Genomic DNA, 10231 nt, shown 5'->3' with positions numbered 1-10231 from the left:
TTACTTGCCTGGTCTTGATTTAAAATTTAGATAATACGGAACAAGAAAACTACATTAAGACATCTGCACACCTAGCCTGCCCACTTACGTAGGAAAATATCAGTGGTGCTCAGGTCTGTAAGTCAAGAGACATTTTTAGGTGAGTAAATGGAGAAATGTTGTGACTAGATTGCTTTTGCAGAGGTTGTGTGCTACTATTATTAATTAATTGCCAAGTAACTCTTTTACTAAATGAGTAAGAACTAACATATAAAATCTTAGAACTAACCTCTTACCATTTTCACTTTAACAAGGGCAGGGAGAAGAACCGGTTTATTACTTGAAAAATTAAGCCAAATCCATATTTTAAATGAAGAACTCTCCAAAAGGAACAACTTAGCAGAAGTTCTTTGCCACCCAGAAAAACCTGGGAGCACAGTGCTAGTGACTCAATGTTATGCCAAGAAAAGGCAGATCAAGAGCTGTAAAAAATTCAACAAACAGCAATGGGCAAAACATTCTCTTAGAACTATTTTCCATCTTATGGATTCTAGGAATACATAAAACTAAAGAGTAGGGAACAAAAAAATGAACTGGAACACACTGCTTGAACTCCTATAAAGACAAGTTAGGAAATAAAGTGAGCAAAACACATTCCTACCTTCAGCATTCTTAAATACTGTTGCTTTCAGATCAGGCATGGATTTATCCAGTAAACTGCAACACGTAACTACTGCTGGTGCTTGTCAGACCTACCACTTCAGGTGCTCATCAAACTAACAAGGTCCTGTTCCAGAATGAACTGCTTCCTGTAATAATAACAATTGCCACAGAAACTAATACTTGTTTTCATGTAAAACAATGAGAAACACTTGATTAAAAAATATTTTATTCGGCGTACAGTGTACCTGCAATGTACTTTATAAGGCATTTTCTATAAATGACTATTTCTACTTTATATATATCTGGGTGTTCCTGTTCATATTTTTTTTTCAATACATTAATAATGTAATGAATAACACTTTTTAAAAAAAACTACATCTCTTTATTTAGTTCATAAATGTTCAAGCAGTACAATAGCTTTGGGAGAGGTTTTAACTGCTGTAAAGCACTTTTAACAGTTTAGTTAACACTATTTCCCATTTGTCCCCAACAAACAATGTTTTAAAGCTTTTTTTTTTTTTTTTAAATAAAACAAACCTGATTATGCTGTTATGACTAGCTTATTTTTTTTCCATTTCACTTATCTTTCCAAACCCTCCTTGCACTGTACATACACTTGGTTTTTGAACCATGAAGTTTCTCTGAAAACTTACATTTTCATGAAAAGCCACGGCAATGGAGCCCAGTTTAATTATTATTATTATTTTTATTATTATTCAGTGTATGTATGTACCTGTCTGCTTTAATTAGAGTAAAGCAAACCACTGCCAAGTTATTGGGTAACAGTTCTAACTCCTTAGTCATAGGCTGATCATACTGTTTTGCTGGAGGTGAAGCTTGCATATGAAAACAAATATGGAAAAAAAATACGGAAAAAAAATACTAACCTGACTGTTTAAAGCTGCACATACTATAAACCTGCTTCAGTGTCTAGGCACGAATATAAACTGTTTGTACATGTAAAGAGAAAGCGCTTCAAGTTTACTGGTTGCAGGATATTAAAAGTTGTAGGGTCTTTTCTATAATTTACGAAGGGGGAGACATTACAGATTTATCTGGACAGATAGCTTATGGCACTTACTTAATTATAATAAGACCAGTGAATATTTAAAAACTAACACACACTGCATTCCATGACCAACTTTACCGTTACTGTGCCTTAAACATTTATTACAACATTGTGATAAATAATATACACACTGTATCTTTTAAAATACCATATAAACCATACCTCAAGAATAGGGAGCCAGCTTCCCTACACATTATCCTACACCATGTCCCTAGCCTGTTTTGTTTTTGTTTTTTTTTAAATCTAAAATTTGTAAAACTGGATAACTACAGTAAGCAGCCTACACTATTACACAATTAATGCAGTATTGGCATTAGACTTGTATAAACCTTACATGTCAGCAAACTTGTTTAAGTGACAGGCATACCATACATTTCCATCTTTGAGCTGGGTTGGGCAGTTGGAGGGAGGGCTAGTGCTGGGTCTTTTCACCAGGTTCACATCACGTTTACCATTTCCCGGGTATTGATGTTCCGCACTCGTACCAGCGAACATAGTTAATGTGAGTCTCCCCACCTATTTTTCCAAATTTGACAGGTTCCTGACGAACTGCCCTGAAAAATCCTAAAACAGAGAACAGAGTTTTGTTTGCACGCAACCATAAAAGAGTACGTTCATATTGAAATAGTCAAGGCTACTTCACACGATCTCCCCTATACCCCAGGTGAAAGATCAAACCTCTGCTTTAAACCTATTTTGTATGACAACATACAGACTTCCCATTCTAACAATAAACGTGAAGTTAAAAAAAAAAAAAAAGCAAGCAATTAGCGCTGTATCCAGCCTGACCATCAGAAGAGTGTAAGTGGCTAACACATGCAAATGTGCACACAGATGGAGGCACATGCTAACATACACCCAAAATAATCGTTTCTGCAAAAAATACACCACAACAACCATGATTCCCCCCTGCTTTTCAGGTGGAGCATACAGGTAGTTAATCCTGGTTTGAATCAGCTTGCCACAACCAGGGAAGACGTGAGCAGCAACGGACAGTGTCTGTTCTTTCCTCTGTTTGGTTCATTTACTAGAAATACAAGCTACAGGTTTGTTTTGGGTGTGTGCTTTTTTTTTGTTTTTGTTTTTTTTTGTTTTGTTTGTTTTAGTTTTGCTTTTTAAATTAAAAATGAATGTATCTCATGCATCCAGTCAATTAAATCCAGTAGCTGAAAACAAATTGCCTTTATGTGTTTTGTAAACTTATGGCATAGAGAGCTTTCTTCTATTTATAAAATCATTTTTAAATTCATAAAAAAATACTTTTCAGATCATTTACCTGTTTTCTGAAAAACTTGTAAAAGATTTAGTTACTTCAGTTTACCACACCTAACACAAATCATTTATATACTTCTGTAAGGTGTTTCACAAATGAAGCACTACATCCATGAAGTTTGGGTCATCACACTGACACTGTATTGGAAACTATTCTGATGTTTTTCTCATCAAAATATCCCATTACACATTCAGCATGCACACCTCCACCAGTATGGCCCATGTTCTTGTAAGGGAGTGGTATAAACACACCAGGGATGCTGCAAACAAGCAAGGCGGAGGTTCAGCTGACAGAAGTACAAGTTGCTTACACTCGAGGAGCTTAAGCAACATGTGAAAAAAGAACCAGGCAGGTCACGGCTGCATTTAGGACATCCCCTCCCCTGTCCGCTTAGACCAGACTGGAACTCTGTGCACCCAGTCTGAGTTAGAGTATTCAGAATTGCTGCAGCATGAATTATATTTTCCAGTAATAACTTTTTTGTTTCTCATTAGCACTAAACAGAGCTGTTTAGTGCTCAGCTGATGATTTATGGCATTTTAAATCAACCTTGCTAGTATGAACATAACAGTTCATGCCTCTCTGCAAACTCGAATTTGTGCTTGGGTTTAAATATGTAATAGCAAATGTGAATATGAATAATCTGTTGGAATGTTTAAACAGGAGAGAGGCTGTTTACTACCAAACAGAACCTGAGCCACAACATTCTTTTAATAAGACATTTGCTCATCTTCAAAATCTTTTTGACTCCCTTCTGCCTGCAGAGCTGGTAGTCCCTTTCCATTGCCCACCCCAGCGGTGGGCCCTCAATTCACTGGCAGGAAAAAGAAACTGACAAACGAAGGAATTGCCAAGGTTTGCTGCAGAGACATTCGTAAGGAATTACCGTCTTTGACTGGTAGATCTTCTTGCTGTCCTGTCCTTCCATCTAAGAACGAGTCCACGAATTGGCAGTGATCTTCTCCATGGCCCCTCTGGTCTCCTATGTTATAAAATTTTCCTGAAAGAAAAGCAGCAGCAAAGTTAAAAATCCAAATCCAGTTTAGTGAGGGATAAAACCACCAGAGCACACTTAGCTCTGTGGGGAAGCCAAGGCAAACGCTACAATTCTTTACCTCTCAGGATCTGTAGCTGTAATTTGAGCACTAAGTGCAAGTACAGCACTCATGGCTGTTGACAAAAGCACCCCACTCTGCCAAAACCTATGCCTGGATGCATTTTTCCCCTCCTTAATTTTCATATGTAAGTCCTGTTATTACCCAGAACCTCACCCTGATTGTATCAAAAATGAGGTAAGTTTTGCTAGCAATTTTAATGGGAGGCAGGTTTGGTTCCCTGTCAGAAAGCCCCCAGTATTTTCAAAGATGTCTTTACAGACCACCTCGTAATACATACCAACATGTGCACGTGATATCTTTTAACTAACAAATGTATGACCGAAGTACAACAACTGCTTATCCAGAACACGAAGCGTGCCCGTATGTTTCCTTGCAGGATTGCTTAACAAGACCCTTGACTGCAACTGAGGAGAAAATGCAGTGTGTGCTGACACTATGGCTTGTCCTTTGCCTTTTGATAAGAGGACTCAACGTGGAGCAGTTTTGACAGAGAGTGATTTTTCCTGACTGATATGATTTGCAAAGAGTACATTAGCAAAATTCAGCTCAAAAGATGGAGAAAAGCATGCCATCTTCTCTTCCCAGGCTCTGGCAGGAAACGTTTTCAGATAAACTCCCTGTTTTTTTCTAGCCTCCTTTCACAACACTGCTTAGTACATCCAACCTTGGGTTGTGAGGTTCCAAGGAGAGGTGGGAATTATTTAGAAAATGGCTCAGTATTTAGGCATAAGCTAAGCAGAACGTCTAGTTACTCATTAGATGTTGGGTCTCCTGTAGCCCTGAATCTGTGCCAATCTGGCTGTGTGACAGATGGTGAGGTAGCTTATACTACTCCCTAAAGTTCAATTAATAGAACAGCAGCCTATCAATAAACACACTCTCTCATGTGTTTGTGGTCTGATCAATATTTTGCCAAAAATTCTCACCTCGCTGACGGTCTCTGTCCATGCAGCTCTGGTCTAGCTTTAGAAAATTATTTATTACTGTCTAGCTTTGGCTGCAGGCACATTTTTTTCCATACAAGAACTGGTCAGAGGGAGTTCCTCTTGGTAAATTTGTGAACTGAAATTAAGAACATCATTGAGACTGTCCAAAACTGCATGGTTGTTTTTCTTGTTTTCTTTTTTTTTTTTTTTTTTTCCATGGCTATTGAAGGTCACACATAGAATTTATTTTTTTCCTCTGCTCAATAAATGCCTTTTTTTTTTTTTTTTTTTTTTTTATTTAGGTGGGCTGATTTTCTGGCATGCTTACTGTGACTGCTCTGGAGGACTGTTAAATGAGGTCAGCAGTAGATGCTGGTTTATAGAACGATCCTGGCGTGTGTACTATACATCAGTTTTTCTTCACCAGAGACAGAAGAAAACAGATATTTTATGGCTAACACAGGAACAGTAACTTTCAGATATACACACAGCCTCCTGGCCCATAGCATAAGCTACATATAATTCAAACAATAGCTGTACAGAATTTAGCAGCAATCTCAGTGACTAGTAAATCCTTATTGTCCAATTCTTTCCACAATAAAGGAACACACTCAACATGTTAACTAGCAAATTACTAGATCAAACTTCTTCTGGGAATAGCAATTCTGGCAAAAAGTAAAATGTTTGTTTCCAGCGTTCCTTTATGGATGGTCTTAAGAAAATTAGATACCATTCTTATTTTATACATTGTGACTTCTGCAGCAATAGAAGTATAAACTCACGCTAAAAGCAAGGATGCAGAGACACCTTGTTGTTGGCTACCTTATACAACAGCACATCTACACTGCACCCAAATTTCAAGCTTAAATAGTAAAACCTTAGGAGCTATTTTCAGCGTAACGTAGAACTAAGACCTCAGCATAGCCCTTTGCTACTGGCACGTTGCCGAGCTGGCTAGCAGTAGCAGATAGGCTTCTGCAGGCCTGCACCAGACAAGGTATGACAGTGAAACACTTGAGAACAGGGTTTGGCTTCAGATTGGATTTTTTCCCACTCTAGTCTAGAGGCCTGTGCCATGACAACCTCACTTAGGAAGAAGGGGGGGAAAAACCACGCTCCTCCTACATAAACATTTCAATTCCTTCCAATGTTGCGACAACTGATCAGCGCTGGTTGTAAGAATTCAAGTGCAAGAACCAGGCTTAGCAAGCATAATGAATGCAATGTGGCTACCATGATCTTCCCCAGCCAAGTTAAATCACCACCCTTCCAGCAAGAACAAAAACAATCTAACAAAAACAGGAAAATGGGCTCCTGCTATATTAAGCTTTCACTCTAAGATTGAAGTAGCTTTCATTGTGGTGTTAATTCACTTGATTTAGAGCTGAAGTCTAGTCCTGCTAGATTAGCACTGCTATTTCCTCTACTGGCTAGTTTTGTGATATGCTATGCCTCATTGCCAGCTTTTGTCATTTGATCACAGCTGCTTAAGTACAGCACCAGCTGGATGAATGATACCTCTGTTCAAAACTGTCTTTCTTATTCACATAATTGCCAAGACGTTATTTATATATGAGGTACTGTACTTGCTATTAAGGATAGGGCTTTCCTGCCTTGCTCATGTGGGATTGGTGGTGGGTGCAAGGCCAAGCAGCTCACGGTTCTGTTGGCACGGGCTGTCCTGCAGTCCCCCTGTTCTCTTTTCACTCTGTGTTACCACACACAGAGACCACTGAACCCTGCTCCTGTGAGGTGCTGCGCTCCGAGCTGGGGCAGCTTTGGGTAATGGAAGCTGATTCTTTCAGTCACAGTCTCTCCTAGTTAATTCGATCCAATGGGATGAATGTACTACCTTACTTTCACTCAAAGACATGTCCCATACACAGCTGTATTACACCCTCTGTGCTCTGGATGCTGCACTAGCGCCATGGTAACGGAATTGTCAGTGCAGCTCTGATAAAGGAACTCATACTGAAGGAAGCCAGGAACTTTGGAGGGATTATAAGAAGTTAAAATATTTCTAAATATAGCAATTACAATCCATGTGAGATACAAAGTTCTGCTTAACTATCAATTAACTGAAAAACAATACTTTTACAGGCTTCTTCCCCAGCTTAGACACAGCGCATGTCACTTGATTCCAGACTTACATACATCATTCTCTAACAACCTTAAGACACAGAACAGTAATAAAACATATGAGGAGGGCAAAATGAGATCATGAACAGAAATGGGGAATGTGAAAAGGAAACAAGAATGTCAAAGCAGGTGAGTAAAACCTGTTCACTAGGGTTGTAGTTAGGTATCTATAAACCCCACAGTAATAAAGTAACCAGATATTTACCAAATGGGATGGGAATGACTGAGCATTAATCCTAGTCTAAATTTAGGTCCTAATCCTCTATTAAGAACTATCCCAGGCTGTGTTTTAAATACAGATTTGGCACCTTTACAATATAAGCTATTGACTGGCAGCCATCTGATCTTTATCAGTTTTTTGTATGATCCCCCAGGATACCAACAGATCAGATGATGACCACACAGAAGTAAGTCTTGAGTCTGAAAATTCAGTAGCAAACATGTCAATGACTACTGAGCACAAACAGACTAATATTTATGACTAATCTGTCTGGTGACTAGATTAAACATACTTGATCACACTTCAGCAGAGCCCATCTTGTTAATAAACAGTTCTTAGTTCTGGCAGCCATGGTATTTCTGAGGAGTATAAAATGTGGACAACACTGACATGAATCTCTCTTACCTGTAAGTGAATCGCTGAGGTATATCTTGTATCTCAAAGAATTACACAGCTGCACACCCACAAACTTCTTATACCAAGTCCTCTTTACATACTGTTTCCCTTTGCATTCTGAATAGGTGTCAGAATTGAATGGGATTTCAGTCCAGATAGCATCCTTTCCCACTGCAAGAAAGGAAGAGGCTGAAGTATGATGATGCATAGAAAATTATTTACAACAAATACATTCAAATAAATAGAATTAGAAAGCTCCATGGAGCGGAATGCACATTGAAGTATAGCAATACTTCAGAATCAGTCAGCTGCATTTTCAACATTAAAGGTATTTCAAGGAAGCACTGGAGTGTGCAGAGGTGATTGATGCAGCGAACTGCTTCTGCTCTGTGTGTCAGTGGAGCCAGTTTGAAATAAGCTCTCTAACTTTTTTAGGGGGACAATGTGCGTGGGCAAAATGTTCATTTACAAAGTTATGTGACACAGTCACTGTTTCTCAGTGGATTCAAGACAGGACAGTCAACTTGCAGCAAACCATATGTGATTAAAAACTTACATAAACATTAAGTGTTATGAATTATGTGGAAATAAATGCTGTCTCATTTTTTTTTTGTCAAGTGATGTCCACTACAAATGCGAAAAGCAGACTGCTTTGCTTGAATGGATCTCAGCTGTTCTTCAAAAGCTCAGTCTACCTCCTACCAAAGACAGCAAGAGCCTTATAAGTGGCCTAGAACAGAGCTGGATCAAGCCTTCCGAAGCAGTTTTTTGTTTGTTTGTTTGTTTGTTTGTTTTTTTGTTTTTTTCTAAAACACAATGGCAGATAAATAGTATCCTTTGAGTTGTGTTCTGTTAACTCACTTAAAACGTGTGAAATAGCTTATTCATTTTGCAGAGCTTTTTTTTTGACTTAACAACAAGACAGAAAATATGAGGCTGTCCTTGGCTCATTTGTATATGTTGGTTTGAAGCCATCCCAGCTGCCATGGGAGAACCACATCACATTGATTGCATTCTGCTCAGGTAAACAAGTAGCCTGGCATGAATTCCTTACAAGAAATATGGGTGGAAAGAACGGACTCATGTGTAAAGGCTGCTTGATTCCGCAGTTCATTTAACTGGTGCAGTAGAGAACCCCACCACTAAAATTATGCTACTTCATTTCTGAAAAAAATATCTGATCAGAGGACATTATAATATACATAATAGTCTTACTTGAAATCGGCTCACTCACTCTTGGGTCCGCTGTGGAAAGAAACAAACATTCAATCAGACACCAAAAAATTAACTTTCCCAAAACTCCAATGGAAAAGCATTGGTAAGTAATTTCCTATAGCTGACAAATTGGTGAAACACAGTGTTTTGGAAGCAAAGTTCACTTTTGTATCAAATTAACCAAAGTAATTTCTTATGTTATGGTGTGACATTACAGCATCAACAAGCTCTTAAAAATGTTACTTATGGGACCCTGGATTCAAACTGGGTTCTAGTAAGACAAGTGTAAACCAGTTGCCAGTAAAACCCAATTCTATTGCCTTTCCCCCCACCTTTTTTAATTACACTGTCAAAAACTTGGGGGAAAAAAAGGACACTTCTGTAATGCTTGCTACACAAAATTTGGTTATGAAAGCCCAGAAGTGAGAAATTGATGTGTGCAATTAAGAAAAAATAAAACTGACTGCTTAATTTGGCCAAGCTAAATAGGAGACAGAACGTAAGCCTTGTCATTAATGAAAATTGCACTTGGCATAAACATTGTTTCAGTTCTAACAATCCAGGTTACAAAGAGTGTATTCACAGTTTTTCAATATGTGTGGCTTCATCTGAACTCCTCCCTGTCTAATCCCTTGCTCAGCCAAAACTCTCATCCATCCATCAGTGACTGAGCAGTGATCAGGACTATTATATTATTACACCTGGCTCAAAATGCGGATCAACAAAGTCCTTTTAAACAGACTACACCCATTTGGAGTTGAATATGGTCCTGAAGTGCCATCAAACAATAAACACTTCTACACAAAAGAAGATACCTGGTTTGTACAGCGTCATTACGTTGAATGTAGTTAGCCAGTTAGCCTCACTATGAACTCAAACACAGAAAGCAAAGGCATTCTCTGATTCTCACCTTTGAGTCAGCTAGGACGTAAGATTGGGAACCAATCAATGGTCAAAATAGACTCGTAAATATGTCTTTAACAGTTTCACAGGAAAGTAAGAAGGATGGATGAAGACATACCAAGACCATCAACTTTTCCAGCTACTATTTCTCAATCCTCTTTTCAGTCTAAAGACAGCACTATTACAAACAGCTTTTTTTGAACAGGTAGAAAAAGTGCTCATAAACACACCAGCCCCCAGAAAAACTTTGTTCCCTATCCAGAACATATTAATGAGTTTGGTAGACATAAAAGGTCAGAAATATGAATCCTAAATGAATGAGCTTTCTTT

At 38.4% G+C, this 10231-nt stretch overlaps 1 protein-coding gene across 14 annotated transcripts in view; it reads right to left on the bottom strand.

The window, feature by feature from the left end:
- Positions 1–156: 156 nt before the first annotated feature.
- ABI3BP (ABI family member 3 binding protein) overlaps positions 157–10231 on the bottom strand; it is a 148632-nt gene continuing 138557 nt past the window's right edge. For all 14 annotated transcript variants that reach the window (XM_082781299.1, XM_082781308.1, XM_082781309.1 and 11 more), the window contains 4 exons: positions 8999–9028; positions 7793–7954; positions 3871–3984; positions 157–2275 (listed from right to left, as the gene is read on the bottom strand). In XM_082781299.1, coding sequence (XP_082637425.1) covers positions 2160–2275; positions 3871–3984; positions 7793–7954; positions 8999–9028 — 422 coding nt within the window. In that variant the 3' untranslated portion in view covers positions 157–2159. The remainder of the gene's footprint in view (positions 2276–3870; positions 3985–7792; positions 7955–8998; positions 9029–10231) is intronic.

This window comes from Aythya marila, assembly GCF_965140915.1.
Source record: "Aythya marila genome assembly, chromosome: 1".
Lineage (NCBI taxonomy): Eukaryota > Metazoa > Chordata > Aves > Anseriformes > Anatidae > Aythya > Aythya marila.
Note: the sequence above shows the minus strand (reverse complement) of the source record. Positions and strands in the feature narration are given on the sequence as shown.